This window comes from Ranitomeya imitator, chromosome 6 (genome assembly GCF_032444005.1).
Source record: "Ranitomeya imitator isolate aRanImi1 chromosome 6, aRanImi1.pri, whole genome shotgun sequence".
Classification (NCBI taxonomy): Eukaryota; Metazoa; Chordata; class Amphibia; order Anura; family Dendrobatidae; genus Ranitomeya; species Ranitomeya imitator.
This window is the reverse complement of record NC_091287.1, coordinates 46,810,405-46,832,839: the sequence shown is the minus strand read 5'-3', so window position 1 is coordinate 46,832,839 and position 22,435 is coordinate 46,810,405. Positions and strand designations below refer to the sequence as shown.

Genomic DNA, 22,435 nt, shown 5'->3' with positions numbered 1-22,435 from the left:
GGGTGTATACTGCAGGGGAGGAGCTAACTTTTTTTGTCTCAGCTTAAGGTACCTTCACACATAACGATATCGTTAACGATATCGTTGCTTTTTGTGACGTAGCAACGATATCGTTAAGGAAATCGTTCTGTGTGACAGCGACCAACGATCAGGCCCCTGCTGGGAGATCGTTGGTCGCTGAACAAAGTCCAGAACTTTATTTCGTCGCTGGATCTCCCGTGGACATCGCTGGATTGGCGTGTGTGACACCGATCCAGCGATGTCTTCACTGGTAACCAGGGTAAACATCGGGTAACTAAGCGCAGGGCCGCGCTTAGTAACCCGATGTTTACCCTGGTTACCAGCGTAAAAGTAAAAAAAAAAAAAAAAAACCACTACATACTTACCTACCGCTGTCTGTCCCCGGCGCTCTGCTTCTCTGCACTCCTCCTGTACTGGCTGTGAGCGTCGGTCAGCCGGAAAGCAGAGCGGTGACGTCACCGCTCTGCTTTCCGGCCGCTGTGTTTTTTTACTTTTACGCTGGTAACCAGGGTAAACATCGGGTTACTAAGCGCGGCCCTGCACTTGGTTACCCGATGTTTACCCTGGTTATCCGGGGACTTCGGGATCGTTGGTCGCTGGAGAGCTGTCTGTGTGACAGCTCTCCAGCGACGCTGCAGCGATCCGGATCGTTGTCGGTATCGCTGCAGCATCGCTTAATGTGAAGTGGCCTTTAGTGTCAGCCTCCTAGTGACAGCAGCATAACCCATGGTCCTGTGTCCCCCAATGAGGCGAAGGAGAAATGTACATTCCAGTTTTGCATGGCCAAGGTTACATAAGACTCCCCATATATTTCATATCACAAATTTTTAGCTATGATAAAAAAAAGGGAAAATCAGATAAAATCCACACAGTTCACCATAAGAATTCAGATTTATTTACATATTTAAAGATGCATCATTTACCTCAATTTACACAGGCAGGAATAAGTGTTACATTCCACTTCTGACTGAATAGTAAGCAGTTTTCCAGGAGATTTGCCATACACAGGGTCTTGGGTGTCAGCTATACTCACACAGCTTATAGTATGCATTTATAGATTTAAATTAAAAAAAAAAAAAAAAACACACACATGATGTGTGGAAGAGCCCTAAAATATAATTTTCACATTAAATAAAATGCAATTTTGTCAGTTCAGAAATTAAAACAAACTTTTCCTTTTATGCTGATGCTCAACAACATTGAAAATAGCTTTCAGCTATATATACATTTTAGTGCTGGACATTAGTGATAACAAAGGACCTGCAGAAAACCAAAGCGGAACACTTTCCCTTCCTTTACACTGAACATTAAAAAGAATGAAGTCAAACTTTCCTTGAACGCCTCCACTTCACAACGATCATTCTGGTGCAGGAGTTATAATATTACTAGTGATGAGTAAGCGTGCTCTTATAAAGGTGTTATCTGAGCATGCTCGTGTGCTTATACGGTCGTCGGCATACTCAAATACTATGTTCAAGTCCATGCGGCTGAATGTCTCGTGGTTGTTCGACCGCCACAACACATGCAGCCACAATGACTTTAACATAGTATTCGAGCACGCAGAAGACACTATTAGCACACGAGCATGCTCAGATAACACCTTATCCCAGCACGCTCGCTCATCACTAAATATTACCACTTACTTGGCTCAGATGACTATTGCACCAAGATAGCTGAATGGATCCATAGAAGACAATGCGAATGGTACATCCAATGTAATCACGTCTTCCTCCACTGATAATTCTTTTTTTTTTTTTAATGATATTGTACCTAACCAGAGACTTTAAAAAAAGGGGTGAAATTTTGGAAAACCCTATAAAAAGATTGTCCTGTGAGCAGATGACACGAGACGCAATAAAGCGAAGAGTTATAATAAAGTTCGGTCCTTATAAAAAGAAAAAAAAAAAGAAAACAAAAACACGTATATGAATACAATTTCCTTGATGCGATTCCAGATGTTAAAGTAATGATGTCGGCTGCATAGTTTAAAAAATTAGGACCATTTTTTAAAAAAGCTCACCAGGAGCACTACACTATCCAGCCCCCCAGGGTTGTGTGTTGTGGGGGGGTAAGCCTCTCCTGGCCGAGGAGAACAAAGTGCTAATATAGAAGTGCTACACTATTATGGGGGGGGGGGAAGCTTCATTTACTTATTGCTTCCTTGCAGGTGAAAGACCAACAGCTTCCAAACTTCTTTAAAACTCTGTAAAATGTGCCTGCAGGTCTATATTTAATACAGGCAGTATGTCGGGAACTTAAGATACCATCTTAGAATGGTCATATATTGGATAAACTAAAATTTGACTGGCTTAATAGAAAAAAAGACTCCTCGTTAATTACTATAGAACCAGACAGACTGAACAGAAGTGAGTCCCACTTCTCAACATTGGCCGTATAATCACATCTGATCTGTAAGAAATGACAGTAACAATAAAGTAGTACTTTGGTTTCAACAAATGGATGTTATTCCGGCTATATACTATATGTATCGGTGCCTTACAGTATTTAAGATCTCAGTTTCCAAAAAATATACTTCACTTCTTAAAACCATAATACCCCTTAAAAGTCATCTGTGCCCATGACATCTGGTGTTCTCCTATACACAAACCCTTAAGATGTGCACATTTTGTTCTGTGCTTGTTATTTTTTGCTCATGGATACACGGATCACTTGGTCAATTCCTTGTTGCATCTTCCCTGACCCCTTTAAAATGTCATAGGCAGTGCAGTTGGTAAATATTACAATGCACCCATTAGATGATCAGGCCAAATACTGTGAATGATGGCTGCATCTGTAGAGAAGTAATGGATGCAGCCATACTGAGTGCACTGGATGATAAGCCGCTTATGTGATGCAGTGTGAGTTTTCTGTATGGTCAGTTACCCATATAACCTGCCCTGAGGTCCTTCCCCACAGCGATATTATGGCATATCTTAAATAAAAAGGAGTACGCAATACAAAGAATGAGTTCTGCAGAGACGATAAAACAATGAGGGGCTCAGTCCTTTATACTGACGATATCATCTAGCATTCAGTTTCTTTCCTTCCAAAACAATCTGAATTTCTTTGGCATCCAAAGTTTCGTACATTAGTAACGCCTCGGCAAGATTTTTGTGCTCTTTTGCGTGAGTTTTCAGAAGGTTTTTCGCCCGTTCATAAGAATCCTAAAAGATAAAACTAAATGGTCACTTCCACTTTCAGATGAACAACACAGTATACATATTATGCCAACTCACAGTACAAGTTCCAAAAAAAACCAACACCAAAAATAAATAAAATCACCCGCATATCTGGGATATTGCATCTATAAAAGTCCAATCTATTACGGTTAGTGATGAGCAAGCGTGCTCGGATAAGGCGCTATCAGAGCAAAACACTCTGGTCCTAATTGAGTATTTTTACATGCTCGAAAGAAAAAAAATGTTTGTTAGGAAATGCGTGTGTTGCGGCTGTCGAACAGCTATGAGACATGCATCCACAGTGACTAGCATCATTTTCGAGCACTTCAAAAATACTCGATTAGGACACGAGCACGCTCGGTCATCACTAATCATGATATAAAAATTAGCACAAAATTAAAAAATAAAAAAAATGCAATAAATGGCAATAAAATCATATGCATCACAAAATGGTACCAATAGTTAAAACAACACAGCTCAATCAATAGAAAAAAAAAAAAAACTTATGTAAGCATATGTACACACGTCAAGTATGTGTTGTGGATATTTCTACATAAAAAAGTGTCTTTTAGCAAGAAAAAAATTAGCTACATAAGAGAAACATCTTATGTGTTTTTCGTATTCATTAGAATAGGTTAAAAACGCTGAAAAAATGGTTCTGCTGCAGTTATGAAGCTGCTTCAAATTTGCAAGGAAAAAAATATGTTAATGTGCCCAAGATTTCAGAAATCTTGATCACTTTGCCGGAACAGTAAAACACTGCTTTTGGTACTGCCATAATTAGACGGACTTGTAGAATCCTGTTCGTGGGGTCAATTTTACTGCATAGCGAACACTATAAAAATGAAACCGCAAAAAGACAACAATAGAAGTGCATTTTTCCCCATGGCTGCATATTTGGAATCATTTTCCAGTTTTGCAGAACATTATGGTAATGTGCATGGTATCAATTAAAAACTGCCTCCTCTCGAGAAAAAAAAGAGACTTTCTATGTTGAAGTAAAATAACATTTTTTAAAAAAAATCAAACCTTAATAGGGGACCTGTCACCAGGTCAAAAGAGGAGGTTTTTAAATCTCAATGTATTCCTGATTTTTACCTGCTGATAGATCCTCTTTAAAGAATTTAAAGACAGGGGTGAGGGTAGCCATGTAAGAGCAGCTATGTTTAGTTCTCCCAAAGACGACATTGGAGAGAACTGCGCTTGCACAGACACAAGCCAGGAATTGAGCACCTCCATTCTGATGACGAAGGTGGGGTAAATTAAATCTACCACCCCTGGTCCCGGTCCCTGGCACAGTGCACATTTAGCCTGACTTTATGGAGCATGTATAAACTCAGATCCGACTGTTTTACCTTTAACAGTGTCCTAACTTCTTGCTCTATGGCAGCTTGTGTCTCTGGACTCAGTTTTCCAGTGTCAGAATAAGTCATTACCCCAAGCTGAAATATAGGAGTCAAAGCAGGATTAGTACACAGAAACCTATTCAAGAGCCACACTGGCTCCAGCTTAATGAAAACGTTAAGGGGTTGCCCAGGTAAGGACTGGGGCCAAAATCACTTAGGCCCATGGTGTCCCCACCCCCCGAGCACCAGATGGGATATATATTACTAATATTACCCTGGATGGAGGAAAGGAAGATTTTCTACAAGACCAATATTTCTAATGATACCCGTGGCCTGCTGGGGTAAGTGACAGTCAGCGACTTTGTGCTCCGTCACAACTCTTAACAGTATGGGTGTCTTGAGAACAGATTCTGCTAACAACGTAGCAAACAATGCGGCCCATGACCAGACAGGCCCTTCTGGCATTTACAGCCAGGTCTAGCGCTCAGTGATTTCCATACACAACTCCTCTATATAGAATGGTAGAAGAGACATTCGGTACCTTTTCACTCATTCCAAATCTTGTTACCATCAGTTTTGCTATTTTTGTTGCACTGTCGAAATCACTAGAAGCCCCTAAAAAGATAACAAGATACATCAGATGTGTAAAACTGCAGTCTGTGTAATAACTAGACTGTGCCAAGAGAAAATTACCTGTAGTTATGTTTTCAGGTCCAAAAATTATTTCCTCAGCCACTCTGCCTCCCATGCTCACATCCATCTGAGCAAGGAGCTGGGACCTGGTCTCACTCCATCGATCGTTCTCTGGCAGAAGGGACACCTAAAGATATGAGTAGTGTTTTTATATTTGCATGGTGCAAAAGTTTTAGGCAGGCATAAAAAACTAAATAAAATAGATGTGTTCAAAGATTCTGAAGGAACTTGGTACAACGGTCGCTCCAAACATCTTGGAGAACAGACCACAGATCTTCTGTGAATGTAAGCTAGTGAAAATGCTTTTGTCCCTTTAGTAGTGATGAGAGAACGTGCTCGGATAAGGTGTTATCTAAGCATGCTCATACGATAACAGTAACTTCGGCGTGCTCGAAAAATATGTTTGAATCCCCGCAGCTGTTCGACAGCCGCAACACATGCAGGGACTGAATGTTAGGCAGTCCTGCATGTGTTGTGGTTGTCTAACAGCAGCGAGTCATGCAGTGGCAGGGACTTGAACATATATTTCGAGCACGCCACAGTCACTCGGTTAGCACCCGAGCATGCTCAGATAACACCTTATCTGAGCACGTTCACTCATCACTAGTCTTTAGGTAATCCTACAAGGATGTAAATATTTTGAGGTCAGGGTTCTGTGGGGGTCGTATCATCACTTCCAGAACTCTCTGCTCTTCTTAACAATAAAACTAGTAACATTTCTGTTTGAAAACATTCTTCCTTTGCAGCGTTTTTCTATACCTGCTTAAAACTTTTGCACAGTACTGTACAGTACATTTCCAAAGACATTATCAGGGAAAACCGGAGAGACAGTTCTATAGAAAGACTGCTCAAGAATGCAATTTTTACAGCAGGAGCGCCACCAAGTCTGCATTACTCACGTGACCAAGCGTCGGACCCCGTGGCATGATCGTCGCCTTGTTGATAGGCATTGCATCTTTGGTGAAATAGGCAATTATAGCATGCCCTGACTCATGATAGGCAGTAATTGTTTTATTCTTGGCATCAATCTCCACACTTCTCCTTTCAGGCCCTGCAAAAATAAAAATTATAACCGTATAATCGTATAAAAATATGGATGCAGATTTTATTTTAATATAATTTACATGATTGAAAGCTACGAAACAAGCGATAACCAAGATGGGAATAGGCCAGAAAAAAAAAAAAAAAAAAGTAAAAATGATTACCGTATATACTCGAGTATAAGCCAAGATTTTCAGCCCAAATTTTTGGGCTGAAAGTGCCCCTCTCGGCTTATACTCGAGTCACGGTGGGCGGCAGGGTCGGCGGGTGAGGGGGAGAGGGCGCTGAGGCATACTTACCTAGTCCCGGCGATCCTGGCGCTCCCCCTGCCGTCCCACGGTCTTCGGGTGCTGCAGCTCTTCCCCTCTTCAGCGGTCACGTGGGACCGCTCATTAGAAAAATGAATATGGACTCCACTCCCATAGGGGTGGAGCCGCATATTCATTTCTCTAATCAGCGGTAACGGTGACCGCTAATAGAGGAAGAAGCTGCGGCACCGAAGACCAGCTGTCCGGGGGAAGGAGCGGGACGCCGGGAGCAGGTAAGTATCGCATATTCACCTGTCCACGTTCCACACGCCAGGCGTCGCTCCATCTTCCCGGCGTCTCTCCGCTCTGACTGTGCAGGTCAGAGGGCGCGATGACGCATATAGTGTGCGCGCCGCCCTCTGCCTGATCAGTCAGTGCGGAGAGACGCCGGGAGCTGCAAGCAAGAGAGGTGAGTATGGCATTTTTTTTTATTGCAGCAGCAATGGCACGGCTTTCTATGGCACAGCTATGGGGCAATAATGAACGGTGCAGAGCATTGTATGGCACAGCTATGGAACAATAATGAACGGTGCAGAGCACTATATGGCACAGCTATGGGGCAATAATGAACGGTGCAGAGCACTATATGGCACAGCTATGGGACAATAATGAACGGTGCAGAGCACTATATGGCACAGCTATGGGACAATAATGAACGGTGCAGAGCACTATATGGCACAGCTATGGGGCAATAATGAACGGTGCAGAGCACTATATGGCACATCTATGGAACAATACTGAACGGTGCAGAGCACTATATGGCACAGCTATGGGACAATAATGAACGGTGCAGAGCACTATATGGCACAGCTATGGGACAATAATGAACGGTGCAGAGCACTATATGGCACAGCTATGGGACAATAATGAACGGTGCAGAGCACTATATGGCACAGCTATGGGACAATAATGAACGGTGCAGAGCACTATATGGCACAGCTATGGGACAATAATGAACGGTGCAGAGCACTATATGGCACAGCTATGGGACAATAATGAACGGTGCAGAGCACTATATGGCACAGCTATGGGACAATAATGAACGGTGCAGAGCACTATATGGCACAGCTATGGGGCAATAATGAACGGTGCAGAGCACTATATGGCACAGCTATGGGGCAAGAATGAACGGTGCAGAGCACTATATGGCACAGCTATGGAACAATAATGAACGGTGCAGAGCACTATATGGCACAGCTATGGGACAATAATGAACGGTGCAGAGCACTATATGGCACAGCTATGGGACAATAATGAACGTGCAGAGCACTATATGGCACAGCTATGGGGCAATAATGAACGGTGCAGAGCACTATATGGCACAGCTATGGGACAATAATGAACGGTGCAGAGCACTATATGGCACAGCTATGGGACAATAATGAACGGTGCAGAGCACTATATGGCACAGCTATGGAACAATAATGAACGGTGCAGAGCACTATATGGCACAGCTATGGGGCAATAATGAACGGTGCAGAGCACTATATGGCACAGCTATGGGGCAATAATGAACGGTGCAGAGCACTATATGGCACAGCTATGAGGCAATAATGAACGGTTCAGAGCATTGTATATGGGGCACTGCTTTATATGGAGCATCTATGGGGCAATAATGAACTGTATGCAGCATTATATGGGGCTCCTGATTCAATATGGATATTCAAAAACACAACCTACTGATGTCTCAATTAATTTTACTTTTATTGGTATCTATTTTTATTTTTGACATTAACCGGTAGCTGCTCCATTTTCCACCCTAGGCTTCTACTCGAGTCAATAAGTTTTCCCAGTTTTTTGTGGCAAAATTAGGGGGGTCGGCTTATACTCGGGTCGGCTTATACTCGAGTATATACGGGTATGTTATGCCTAGTGCAGGACACAATGGGGCGATACATTTCATAGCAATTAAAACAACTCCAAATCCTGTGTCATGTCCCCCCCTTTAAGACCCTACACTAGGCATAATATAGCATGTGTAAGTTAAATCTATATTGTTATTTTTTTTTAAGCACTACTTAGCCTTAAATTACTTCGTTATTAATGGCCTATCATTAGAAATAAGTAATCAATAGCACACTGTTACCGCTCCAACAGAAACCATATAACACCCTGATGACCAATGGTGGGTGCCAGACCTTTCAGTGATATGAAAGGAGGAGAGCTGACAGAAGGGTTTGTAATGTGACACAGCTAAACTCAGCTGTGCTGTGCCTCCCCCACACTGACCCATGTAGGAGATTAGACTGGGTTCTTTATCTTTACATCTCATCCACTGAGAAACCTGCTCTGGAGCTATTATGGGGACATGTTTTTCCTTTGAGTGTTGATGATCGCTTATAATTGGTCAGCATCATACAGGGAGAAGCAGTACACATAATATATTTGCAGCCTAGGCAAAATTAAAGCAAAAAAATGTTTTGCTCCACTCAGAAGCCACTATTACATCGTGTGTCCAGCTCAACATGAAAGGTTCTCTTTAAAGGGACACTCACTATTCCATATGCCGTTTTGGAGAGGGTACCTTCTTCAGAAATTCACTCTACAAGACCATTTGAATAGTCCAAAAAGCAGCTCTTGGTATGGAGAATTCATGTGAGCATGTATTACATGCCCCATCATTCTATCACACCATGGAATCCCACATCACCAGCCGAGAAGGTAGAATTGTGCGGTACTTATGGACTTCCACCATTCTGATGCTTCTACTTTCCAAGTCAGGACCATGACTGGCCATCAGCATCCTGACAAGCTTAGCTCAACTTTCCATGTCATGTATGTATATAGGTAGGTAGAAGTGAATTACATACCCATGAGTATTTTATCCTTGGCAAACTCGAGCTCTCTCATGGTAACCATTTCCTTTCCATCCACAGCAGCTTTAAGAGCAGCCTGGTTAACCAGATTCTCCAGCTCTGCTCCAGAAAATCCCACAGTGCCACGTGCAATTATTTCAGCGTCAACAGCTATAACAGCAAGATAAACAATATTAAACATTTCTATTCACATGTCAAAAGGGGCTGTCCAGTAAACAAAAAAATACTGTTTTAATGTGTGTAAAGAGAAATAAAAAAAAAAAGAAACTAAAACTTGAATTAAGAAAGGAGCAGTGATCTGAAGACAGTCTGTGACTGGCGCATTTTCATAGTTACGCCAACCTCTGACATACCTAATTATGAGAAGGGGGCTGGCTTGGCATTTGAAATGAGCCTGCCAGCCAGCCCCCTTACAGAGAAATCTGACACAGGTAGGTCTCCTGTAACAAAGCAAAGGCAAAAAAGGAGGACAAGATACATACACTGGTAACAGTAAGGAACGATTAGGTCTATTAAATGACATAATATATATGCAGCTATGAGGGGAAAAAAATTATTCAGCTTCTTCAGACACATCATGTGCCTACTAATCATTACAGCTTTTTAAAACTCTATACGTCTCATGTCTCACCATGTTGTAAGTAAATGTGAAGACTTACATTGGTCATACTTGATTTTACAGAGATACCATTTCAGGATTTCTGTGCGACCCTTCACGTCTGGTCTGGGGACGGTAACCTGCATGTCAAAACGACCAGGGCGAACTAAGGCACTGTGTAGAGGAAAAAAAAAAAATGTAAAAGATAATATGCCAACATAGCTGCTTTCTTCCAGAAACCATATCACACTTGTGCACAGACAGTTTTATATTGTGGCTCAGCCCCAGTCACTTCTATGGAGCGAAGCTGCAATACCAAGGATATCATTTTATTCTAGTCATGTGCATCCTAATCAGAGTCTGATACGTACTTGTCCAAGGCTTCTGGGAAGTTTGTGGCTCCAATGATTATGACTCCTTCATTGGGTTTAAAGCTGAAAAACAATAAAAAACACAAAGATCTGGGCTTAAGCCTATATGCTTAACATGAGGAATGAAGAGACAAAACACTGTGCATGCAAGAATTGAGGAAAGTTGGGCATACTTAGGTTTGACTGCTAAATACAGTAGTTATTTTAGAAAATCTATACCTCAATATTCTTTTATGTGCTCTCTGTAAAGACACAAAGCTCTTGAGAGTCCATGTATAAGCCTTTGCTACGTTCATGGCCACTGTGATGGCAAAAGCTTTCTCTGTGGTTCAATGGGCCAGTAGACAATTTAGCATTTTCCCTCATTGAGCCTCTATAATGCTTCTCATTCTCCCCTTCATAAACTGCATGCCATAGAGCATGCCACAACTTTTCCTTACAGAAGTTGTGCGTTTTAACTTCCATTTATTGTAATGGAAATTTATCAAAATCTGAAATCCACTTGTCTGGCACAGAAGAGTTACAAATTATGCCGCTAGCCATCTCTCCCCTTATAAAGAGGGGGCTGAGTGTGGGGTGCCGCTTAATATGGCACATCTTGCTCCAATGCACTTCACTTAACTGGCATTAAGAGACACCCAGATGTACTAGCCGAATGCGTATTCTGACAAAACATATGCAAGAGAAATTTAAGTTCCTGCAGTAAAATAGCAATAAGAACATTTCATGCTGAAACAGCTATTCTTCAATAAACTCAAAATCATTATGATATAAAAGTATTATTTAATTTGGGACACTAACTACTCAAACACATACCCATCCATTTCTGCAAGCAGTTGGTTTATCGTCTGTCTAGAATACGGGTGCATGGGGGATTCAATCCTTTTTCCACCCACAGAATCCAACTCATCTATGAATATGACACATGGTGCATTGGTCTTGGCTTCCCCTTTAAAGAAGAAAAAGGAAAAGTGAACCAAAAAAAAAAAAAGCAACAATGTATCTATATACAACTACAAATTATCATCCTTCTCTGTGCTGCAAATAAGAAAACGGATTGTCAAAAATCTATATTAAATGCATTGCTACTAATATTAGGGAATTTATATTCCACAGCTGAAAATCTCACTTTTACATCTTTGCAATTTTATATCCACTATTGTAAAATGCTTTAACCCTGCTGTTCTGTTCGGTCTGGGGAGACCTATTTTGAACTTTGGTATTTTTTGGGGTGTTCAAGATGCGGTTCTGAAACTTGTGGTTGATTGACTTAAATGAGGATGGGTCAGTCGGCCACGGGTTTCAGAGCCGCATCTTGAATATTTTAAAGAATATTGAAGTTCAAAGTCGGTCATTTTTGACCAACAGAACAGCAGGGTTAAATGCAGCATTAGTGTTATAGAAGTTACATTGAGCCAAATGGAAGGATAAGGAAGAACACGAAGAAAAAAAAAAAAAAAGAAAAAAAACATAATTCTGGGTTATGCGGTCAGGAAAGGTTTCACAATTTAGGCATCTATATTAAGAGCTGAAGCCTATATGATGATATGTGAGACTCTTTCAGAGAAAGAAGGCGATGGCGGTGCTCATAGTGTTGCAGCGCCTTTAGTGGCGCTCCTGGCCACCACTGTCTGCTGTGAATGGTAAAATCGAGCTTAAGCTGCAGTTCCCTGCACAGTTTAGGTGATGATGCCCTCTGCAGTGGGTGGTGTCAGTAAAATAGGGCACGGCACTAATCCAGCACCATGCATTTATAAGCGTACATACTGAATAGATTCCTAATGCGACTTGCTCCAACGCCTACAAACATCTCATCAAATTCAGAACCAGAAGCGTAATAGAAAGGGACGTCGGCTTCTCCAGCTACAGCTCGAGCAAGGAGGGTCTTCCCAGTTCCAGGTGGTCCGACCAAAAGGATTCCTAGAAGAAAAAGCTAATTATTAAGATTTCATTTTTACCATAACTTAGTAAATAATACATCACAAAAATAGTAATCCACAAGAATGGCTCATCACCGCCATAGTCTATGCATCAAAGACTATTCTAAGCAATCCCTATCAAACCCACCCAACTGTTACTCCTATCCTGTAAGTGGAAAGCTTAGTCACTAAGAGCTGGGAAAATTGTAATTTTCCTCTATGACTCATCATGGAAGGTTCCTTACCTTTGGGGAGTTTGCCTCCTAAAACTGTGAATTTCTGAGGATTTTTCAAGAACTCTACCACTTCTTGTAACTCTTGTTTTGCCTCTTCAACCTGTTCGTACATAAATTCAAGAATATTCACAAATTCTGACAACAGTGTTAGTTTTTAAGAAAAAAACCCAATGTATTTGTTCTAAAAGAAGAGTTTATTTGAACTCTGAGTCATTAAAGTCTCTGGTCATGTCGGGGAGCTTCGAAGGCACTGCAGAAAAGCTGTGTGAACGGGGCCTTAATCACATACCAGCCAACACTCCAGAATGATTAGGGGCTATTAGAGCATTTTGGGTACACAACAGAATGGGGTCTTGAGTAATTACCATAAATTGTTCTTGTAAAGTTAAAGGGAGCTGGTCACGTGATCCCTGATTGAGCAGTGGGCAGAATGAACCAGACACCTCATTACAAATATGCAAATTTTACTCCGAAACGCAGCAGCTTTAGTACAAAGCGGAGACAAAGTAATGGATTCTTGTCCCCATGGCCTTCTCCCTGTCCATTCAGACTGACAGATCAGTCCCTATATGAGTATAGGTAAAGCCCACCAATCTAGATGAATGGATGGACATGTCTCCATGACTAGTCATCTCGTCCATGGCCCTATTTCTCACCAGGTTTCTCTGAAACATTGTAATTTGGAGTAAAACATACATACGTAATGAGGGAGCTGGTCTCTGATGCAAAGGTTATGCCATACGTGTCCAACTGTATCAGGTCAAAGAGCTGAAAGTCGCATCCATGTCGAGAACAATACAGGAATGGAAAGGACATTGAAAGTTGCCAAGCACATTTGCGCTACTAATACTTGATCACCCATAGTGGTGAATGGTGAGAAGCCCGCCTGCGCGACCATCCCTAATACGCTCCCATATCCTCTGTACTCACCCCTTTTACATGTTCAAAAGTCACATTTTTCATCTGAATGGGATCCACAGCTGCATCAAGGCCGGATGTTGCTCTGAAACGAACTGCAAGAAAAAAAAAGATCACAAAATAAAAAGTGTGTCATTATCACTTACCTTTACAGATTAGTGCATTTCTCAGAGGTCCTAATACTCTAGGGTCATTAGATAAAAGGATAGACTGTTTCACTTATGGGGAAGAGAGGAAAAAAAAAAAGTGGTGGGGACATTTCTTCATCAGAAGAACAGCACACAAGCTAAAAATGCCAGTACTGTTCCGTTTCTTAGTATATTTCCAGATATTAAAAAAATAAGTTTTTCAGAACTTCTGTATTGTTGACTTCCTGCTAGGATTGGTAATCGATATCAGATTGGCAGGCCTCCCTCCTAGCACCCGCACCGATCCTCTGCATGAACTAAATTAAGGGCTGCAGAAATGGCTCTCGGTGGTATTATAAGTCATCTCAAAATTAGTTGAGAATTTAGAAAGGAGCTTAAAATATTTAAGTCCCAGGACACCTTTTAACATTTTTATTCATTTAATAGAAACGTTTATTATTTTAACATTATTTAAACTAAAAAAACATGCCTAGACTACATCAAAACTTTGCCAATAGGGCGTTTCACTGCACAGTGTGATACGGTCAGTACTGATGATTGTCAGTTTAAAACTATATATGGATATGTCCCCTTGACAAGAAGAAAGGTAACATCCCAACATCAATATATTCATACACTTACCAGGAGGAATAATAAAAGAATATTGCAAAGCTCCTGCATTGTATTTACAGGCATAGAACTGCAAAGGCACAAAGATTTAAAATACAGCAAAAGAAAAAAAAAACAAAACTCTCACCTGATAAAAATGGTGTTTTTGATAAACCATAGATGCCAAGCAGCAGCACGGCCAGTAGAATGTAGCGGGTTCTTTTCAATGATTCTAAAAAGAGAGACATTACAATGATTTCCTAATTTAATTTTATGAATAAAGCAAAAAGGAGGAGACTCGGGAACCATAAGATACAGATGTGACCAATAGTTATAAAATAGAATGAGATCAGCAGTAAAAACAAAACAGGATTTTTGGTTGCTTACCGTAAAATCTGTTTCTTGAAGCCTCCATTGGGGGACACAGGAACCATGGGTGTATGCTGCTGCCACTAGGAGGCTGACACTATGCAAATAAAAAAAATTAGCTCCTCCTCTGCAGTGTACACCCCACCGACTGGCATTAAACTCTTCAGTTAATGAGAAAGCAGTAGGAGAAAGAACAAGGTTGAAAAACCATAACCACAAACTTGAGAACTGTAAACGTGAGAACAGTCAGAGAACATATAACAAAAACATTGGGAGGGTGCTGTGTCCCCCAATGGAGGCTTCAAGAAACAGATTTTACGGTAAGCAACCAAAAATCCTGTTTTCCTTATCGCCTCTCATTGGGGGACACAGGAACCATGGGACGTCCCAAAGCAGTCCCAAGGGCGGGAAAAAACAGACTTCCATCAGGTCAGAGGACTCACCACTGCCGCCTGCAGGATCCTTCTGCCTAGGCTGGCGTCCGCCGATGCGTAGGTATGGACCTTGTAAAATTTGGCGAACGTGTGGATGGAAGACCAAGTTGCCGCTTTGCACAGCTGCAGGGCGGAAGCCCTGTGGTGCACCGCCCAGGAGGCGCCGACTGCCCGGGTAGAGTGAGCCTTAATCCCAGGAGGGGGCACTCTGTTCTTGACCCGGTAAGCCTCCAAGATTGCCATTCTGATCCATCGAGCAATAGTCGCTTTAGAAGCCGGCTGGCCTCTGCGCGTGCCATCAGGAATGACGAAAAAGGAATCAGTCTTCCGGAAAGTGGACGTTCTGTCCAGATAGATCCTCACAGCCCTGACAAGGTCCAGCTTGTTCAACGATCGCTCCAGAGGATGAGTCGGAGCTGGACAAAAGGAAGGTAGAACGATGTCCTCGTTGAGGTGGAAGGTGGAAACCACCTTAGGAAGAAAAGAAGGTGGGGGCCAGAAGACCACCTTGTCCTGGTGAATGACCAAAAACGGAGGGCGGCAAGACAGGGCCGCCAGCTCGGAAACGCGGCGAATGGACGTGATGGCCACAAGAAAGGCTACCTTCCATGATAAAACTGATAGAGGAATCTCCCTAAGAGGTTCAAAGGGAGAAACCTTCAGAACGTCCAGTACCAGGTTTAGGTCCCATGCCTCCACAGGGGCCCTGTACGGCGGGACGGTGTGGGCTACCCCCTGAAAGAAGGTCTTAACCTGTGGCCGAGAGGCCAAGGTCTTCTGAAAGAGGATGGAAAGCGCAGAGACCTGACCCTTCAGGGAACTAAGAGCCAGGCCCGAATCCAGTCCTGCCTGAAGGAAGGCCAAAAGAGAAGGCAGGGAAAAAACCATAGGCGGAACGCGGTTGGACTCGCACCACCGGAAGTAGGCCTTCCAGGTGCGGTAGTAGATCCTGGAAGACGAAGGCTTCCGAGCCTGAATCATGGTGTGAATCACCCGGTCCGAAAGGCCGGACGCTCTCAGAACCGCGGTCTCAACAGCCACGCCGTTAAACTGAGCGACCGAGAATTCGGGTGGCAGATCGGACCTTGGGACAGCAGATCGGGCCTGTCTGGAAGGCGCCAGGGAGCGTCCGCGAGAAGGTTGACGAGCTCCGCGAACCAAGCTCTCCTGGGCCAATCCGGGGCGATCAGGATGACCGGCACCCCTTCCGCTTTGATCTTCTTCAACAGTTTGGGAAGTAATGGAAGGGGTGGGAACAGGTAGGGCAGCTCGAACTGTGACCAAGGAATGGCCAGAGCATCGACGCCCACTGCGAGAGGATCGCGGGACCTGGAGACGAACTGCGGAACCTTCCTGTTGACTCGGGACGCCGTAAGATCCACATCCGGAGTTCCCCATCGAAGACAAATCTGATGGAAGACCTCCGGATGCAAGGACCATTCCCCTGCTGCGAGGCCCTCGCGGCTGAGGAAGTCGGCGGCCCAGTTTTCCACGCCGGGGGATATGCACCGCGGATATCACCGGAACCGTTGCCTCTGCCCAAAGGAGGATCTTGGATACCTCGGCAAGGGCCAAGGAGCTCCGAGTCCCCCCCTGATGGTTGACATATGCCACAGCCGTGGCGTTGTCCGTCTGGATCCGGACTGGAAGGCCCCTGAGGATCCTTTCCCAGTGGCGGAGGGACAGGAAGATGGCCCGAATTTCGAGGACGTTGATCGGCAGAGATGACTCCTGCGGCGACCAGCGGCCCTGAACCGTCAGGTGGCGAAAAACCGCACCCCAGCCGATCAGGCTGGCGTCCGTTGTCACCACCTGCCAGTGAACCGGAAGGAAGGACCTGCCCTGGGAGATGAGAGGTGACGTCGACCACCAGTTGAGAGACCGCTTGACCCGAAAGGAGAGTGATCGGCCGATCCAGGGAGAAGACCAACCTGTCCCACTGAGACAGAATGGCTTGCTGAAGGGGTCGCGAATGGAATTGGGCGAAGGGAATCGCTTCCAATGTAGCTACCATCCTCCCCAGAACCTTCATGGCCGAACGGAGGGAGGGAGGTCGAGGACCCTGGAGCAAGCGTATGTCCCGACAGAGAGTGGATCTCTTGTCTGTGGGAAGACTCTGCTCTGACGAGTATCGAAAAGCATGCCCAGAAAGATGATGCGCTGAGAAGGAATAAGACAGGACTTCTTCCGGTTTACCAGCCACCCGAAACGGGCTAAGGTGTCGAGAACAATGGACAGGCTTTCGTGGGCCTGAGCGAAGGACGGAGCCTTGATGAGGATGTCGTCGAGATATGGAAATAGGACCAGGCCTCTGACTCAAGATGGCCATCAGCGCCGCCATGATCTTCGTGAACACTCTTGACGCGGTTGCGAGACCGAACGGCAGGGCGACGAACTGAAAATGATCTCGTTGCACTGCAAAGCGCAGGAAACGGTGATGTCCGGGAAATATCGGGACATGGAGGTAGGCGTCCTGGTTATCTATTGAGCATAGAAACTCCTGAGCCTCCATGGAAGCAATTACTGAACGAAGGGATTCCATCCTGAAGTGTCTCAGGCGAACTCTCCTGTTCAGCAATTTGAGGTCCAGAATGGGGCGAACTTTGCCGTCTTTTTTCGGTACCACAAAAAGATTCGAGTAGAAACCCGTGAAGCGTTCTTTTTCTGGGACGGGAACGATTACCCCGGATTTGAGCAGAAAAGCGATGGCTGAGAAGAAGCCTGGAACTAGAGCGGGGTCTCTTGGAGGACGGGATTGGAAGAAACGATCCCGAGGTCGGGAAGCGAACTATTTTGTATCCCGAGGATACAACTTCCCTGACCCATGCATCCTCTACTGCGGAAATCCAGACGTCCCTGAAAAGGAGAAGACGGTCGCCCAATCTGGGAGTTGGGCTGGAGTCTTGCGGAGGAGTCATGCCGAGGTGGAGCTTCCAGTCCTGGGCCTGGAGGATCTACCCTGGGAGAAACGAGGACGCCAGGACGGAGTGGGCCTAAAGGACACCGCCTTCTTCTCTTGACGTGCCTGTGGCCTCTGTTGCTGCTGGGAAAAGGAGTTTGACGCAGCGAAGCGACGAAAAGGCCGAAAAAAACGAAACTGTCGTCTAGGAGGAGGGCGACGAGGCTTAGCCTGGGGGAGAAGAGAACTTGTACCCCCGGTGGCGTCCTTAATTATTTGGTCCAGCTGGGAACCAAAGAGGCGAGAGCCCTGGAAGGGCAGACTAGTGAGGGACTTTTTGGAGGACAAGTCCGCCTGCCAGGCCTTGAGCCAAACGGTCCGGCGGATGGCAACGGCATTGCTGGAAGCTTGAGCCGCACAAGACGCTGCATCCAGGGAGGCGGAAACCAGGTATTCACCAGCGTGGGAAATCTGGTTGGCAAGTTCCGCTAATTGCGCGGGAGGCGCCCCATCCAGGATACCTCGCCGAAGATCCTTGGCCCATTTTGAGATGGATTTTGAAGCCCAAGTGGACGCAAAAGCTGGACATAGAGCCGCTGAAGCCGCTTCAAAAGCAGATTTTGCGAAGGATTCTATAACTCTATCGTTAGAATCCTTCAGAGATGCTCTGCCGGACAGAGGAAGCACCGTGTTGGTGGACAGCCTGGAAACAGGGGGGTCCACCGAGGGAGAGGCCGTCCAATTGGCGGTAAGTTCTGGAGGAAAAGGATATAACACACCCAGGCGTTTTCCCCTCTGAAAACGCCTAGTGGGGTTCTCTCTCTCTCTGGACACGATTTCCTCGAATTCAGGATGAGGAGTGAAAAATTTTGAAGGTGGTTTGGCCCGTCTAAACGAAACCGCCTGATCTACGGGTTCCGTAGAGGGATCCTTGATGCCACATGTTTGGTTTATTGCCCCAATGAGGTTCTGGACTGTCTCACTCATGGTGGCGATTTGGTTAGGATCCAGCTCCGAAGTATCCTCCGAAGGCGCATCAGATAATGCCTCGCCTGACTCAGGGGAGGAGGATCGGTGGGACACCAACCGCAGGGGAGGGCCGAGCGGCGAGATGGAGCGCGAAGAGGACTCAGACCGACGTTCCTGTCTGGACCTTTTGTGGCTTATCAAGGAGGGCTCGGGCGGCGGTTCCTGCGACCCGCTGGCCACTGCAGGGGTAACAGATCCAGCGCGGACACTAGGGTTTGAGAGACCCGTGTTAAATCAGCCACCGATTGTGACAGAGAGGCGGCCCAGCCTGGGATGGGGGGAATCGCTCTCGGGCGGAACAGCCGGGGGATCCTGGGCGGTGGGAACAATCGGGTTGCTGCAGGACTGACACAGCGGGGAGGACTGACCTGAGGGAAGTTTGCTGTTACAGGACGAACATGCAAAGTACGTGACTAAGGCAGAAGATGAAGAGGTAGGGGGACGAGAGCGGCCCCCTTTAGAGGTAGCCATTTTTAGGGACCCTGAAGATGCCAGTGGGTTAGGGGACAGTGGGCAGAGGGGGGTGTCAGTCTGCAGTGCAGCTACTCACGGACCCGGTCCTGGAAGATGTCCCACTTGTCGATGGAGTGCCCTGAGGAGCTGTATTCAGCTCAGATAGAGCTGTGCCCACAGAAGATGCGGGTGCGCTTGCGAGAGCTGGTGCTGCTGCCGGTACAAAGCGGTGCTCACACCAGAGAAGTGTCCCAGGAGGAAGGGGGCGGAGCCAGACGCAGGGGCGCCGGTAGGCAGGGCACAGTAAGTCGGGCGGGAAAAAGCCCGCCCGCAGAACCGGAAGTGAGGAGCCGAGAAACCGGAAGTAGGCCCCGGCCTAAGCCGGGACCTAAATTAGAGGCCGGCGCCGCCGGAGAAGGAAACCGCGGCGCCGGAGCAGTGCACCGCAGGGACTGAGAAGAGCGGCAGCCTGCCAAGGCTGTCCGGGAAAGCGGAACTTGGGTCGCGGCGCCAGAAGTAGGCCCCGGCAGAAGCCGGGACCTAAATTAGAGGCCGCCGGAAAATCGCGGCGCCGGAGAATCGCGGCGTCGGAGCGCCGCCGGAGAATCGCGGCGTCGGAGCGCCGCAGAAAGTAAGTGGCACGACATCCTGCCAAGGACGCCGTGCAGACACAGGACGCATTGTGGCCCCCGAGCAGTGAGACCGCAGGGGGAAGCGGCGCAGCAGCCTGCTAGGCTGTGACTCTGTAAGGGGCTGTGCGGCTGCAGGGAGAGAACTGCGGCCGCTAAGGAAGAAGAGCTTATGGCTGTCCCTGGGATCCCTCTAAAATAAACGCCATGAGGGAGGACAGGGGGACATCTGGAGAAAAGATCCCGGGGGAATGGAGGGGAAATACTCACCTAAACATCCCACGCCGTTACTAACCTGAGGGGAATGAGACGTCCACGGAGCTGTGATGGACGTCCTCGTCGCCTCCAACCGACAGGCTCTGGTAGGCGAGTGGGTGGGGGACGGAGCCAGGACCGGACTTCTGAGCACGCTTCTGTGCTAGGATCTTGGTCCTGGAAAGGGATCTATGAGGATACGAGGTGGCAGTACACGCCGTACTCATAGTCCGCATTGTGGGAATACAGGTGTGACTGCTCACCCTGTATCCCTCCGGAAAAAACCTGAAAAGAAACGACGCACATTGAGGTAGATAAGGGTCTAATGAAAGACCCGTGTCCACCTCCTACTGACACTAAGCTAAACTGAAGAGTTTAATGCCAGTCGGTGGGGTGTACACTGCAGAGGAGGAGCTAATTTTTTTATTTGCATAGTGTCAGCCTCCTGTATGCAGCAGCATACACCCATGGTTCCTGTGTCCCCCAATGAGAGGCGATAAAGAAATGGACGATCTCCTGACGAGTATGAGGCTTGAGGAAGATGCCAGGACAGGGTGCGCCACAGCAATCCCACATATACCTAGAATCAGTTAACCCCCATAGGAACATCATTCACATAGGAATCACCAATTCACAGGATGGTTGTTAAAAATATTGTCCACTACTCAGATGACCCCTTTTCATAAAATAACTGCTATACTCCCCTCTGAGCGCTGTTCCATTGCTGGCGCGACACCTGCACAGAAGAGTATAGCAGTCGTTAAATTATAATGAGGGAACGTCATGATTGCAAAGGGGTTGTCCGAGTAGTGGACAACCCCTTTAAACTAATAGATTATGGAGGGGTCAGGGGACATCCGACTGCAAGAGCAGGGCCACAAAGTCGCCCAGCCAAGTCAATCAGCGCCCTCTTCATACACAATGTAGAGGACTGACAGAGTACAGAGCTCGGCCATTTGCATCAGTCCCGATGACTGAGGATCTGCAGTGAACATTTCACAGGGGGACATAGGAACATCCTTCTGGTGATTGGTGGCGGCCTAATGGCCAGGCCCCCCCCAATCTAGCAGTTATTCCCCATTTTGTAAATAAGTTATAACTCATTGAAACACCACTATAAATGCCTGACATTTCCATACCAGTGGTCCTCTGGGTGAGTGCTTGAGCTTTTAGGAAACCCTCTGCAAACCCATTCTTAAAAGCATCTTGTTGTCCTTCTGGGACATTTTTATTTTTAACTATCTTCTCCAGGTTTTCTACATCTGGGACCCGATCTCTCATCAAGAATCCCTAATAAATAAAGTAACAAAATCCTAAATTATACAGATTTTCATAAACAGAGCACATAAACATAGATTAACCTCTTCATGACTAAGCACATTTAGGCCTTAGAATTTCGGTGGCAATAAATGTTTAGTTTTTTTTTTTATTGAAGGGGTAATAAAAAAAATAAAGCTACAATTTTTGGTTACATCTGACGTTTCAAACCTGCTAGAACAATGGTCGTATTTCGATTTTTGGCATCTGTAGATCAGTATTTTTACATCCACAAAGAAAACGAGAAGCCCATTTGGCTCCTGCGTCATTTTTGCAACAGTTGAACGATGGATGATGGATAGATTCTGTATTATCTAATTTCTTTTTTTTTGGGCGGATTAGAGGTCTGTGTACAGCTTGTTGTGATGAAAAGACGCTGATCTGAACTCAGCCTTAAATGGCTTGGATTAGAGTAGTTACGTTAAGTGCCCACATCACGGCAAGCACCCACGTCATGGCAAGAGCAGCCTGGATCATATGTGATGGTCTTATTTTATGTCAAATAAAGCTTTTTAATGGTTTCTATAAAACATATTGGGGTCATAAGGGAGGTCTTACCACCAATTCATTGCACAAATGTTGTGACCTTAATTTGACCATCTCAAGGTCTGCACAACATATATATTAAAAAAAAAAATAATATAAGACTAAAATATCCATATGTACCTTCATGAATGAAGGAGTGGCATTTTCAGAGGCAGCGATGCGCTCGGAGGTGGACTGCAGACGTCTGTCTCTGGTTTTCAGGGTCTTGAATCCTCGAGACTGTATGTAACCTGAAAACAGTTTTATGCAAGTCACATTATAGCTACAGGCATTAGATTAGCATCTTCCGCTATATACTTTCTGCTGACGTTTTATAATGCG

General features: G+C 45.5%; 1 protein-coding gene across 2 annotated transcripts in view; it reads right to left on the bottom strand.

Annotated features, from left to right (window-relative positions):
• Window positions 1-893: 893 nt before the first annotated feature.
• The window catches only part of YME1L1 (YME1 like 1 ATPase), a 55,708-nt gene continuing 34,166 nt past the window's right edge, over window positions 894-22,435 (bottom strand). The window contains exons 5-19 of one of the 2 annotated variants that reach the window (XM_069729622.1): window positions 22,235-22,344; window positions 21,391-21,541; window positions 14,332-14,415; window positions 13,459-13,541; window positions 12,538-12,628; window positions 12,141-12,293; window positions 11,190-11,322; window positions 10,374-10,436; window positions 10,064-10,176; window positions 9,399-9,554; window positions 6,139-6,290; window positions 5,240-5,366; window positions 5,088-5,161; window positions 4,556-4,642; window positions 894-3,185 (exon numbers count right to left, since the gene is read on the bottom strand). In XM_069729622.1, the coding sequence (XP_069585723.1) occupies window positions 3,042-3,185; window positions 4,556-4,642; window positions 5,088-5,161; window positions 5,240-5,366; window positions 6,139-6,290; window positions 9,399-9,554; window positions 10,064-10,176; window positions 10,374-10,436; window positions 11,190-11,322; window positions 12,141-12,293; window positions 12,538-12,628; window positions 13,459-13,541; window positions 14,332-14,415; window positions 21,391-21,541; window positions 22,235-22,344 (1,721 nt within the window). In that variant the 3' untranslated portion in view covers window positions 894-3,041. Of the gene's footprint in view, window positions 3,186-4,555; window positions 4,643-5,087; window positions 5,367-6,138; window positions 6,291-9,398; window positions 9,555-10,063; window positions 10,177-10,373; window positions 10,437-11,189; window positions 11,323-12,140; window positions 12,294-12,537; window positions 12,629-13,458; window positions 13,542-14,331; window positions 14,416-21,390; window positions 21,542-22,234; window positions 22,345-22,435 lie in introns of both variants that reach the window. The other variant, XM_069729621.1, reaches the window with a different exon arrangement.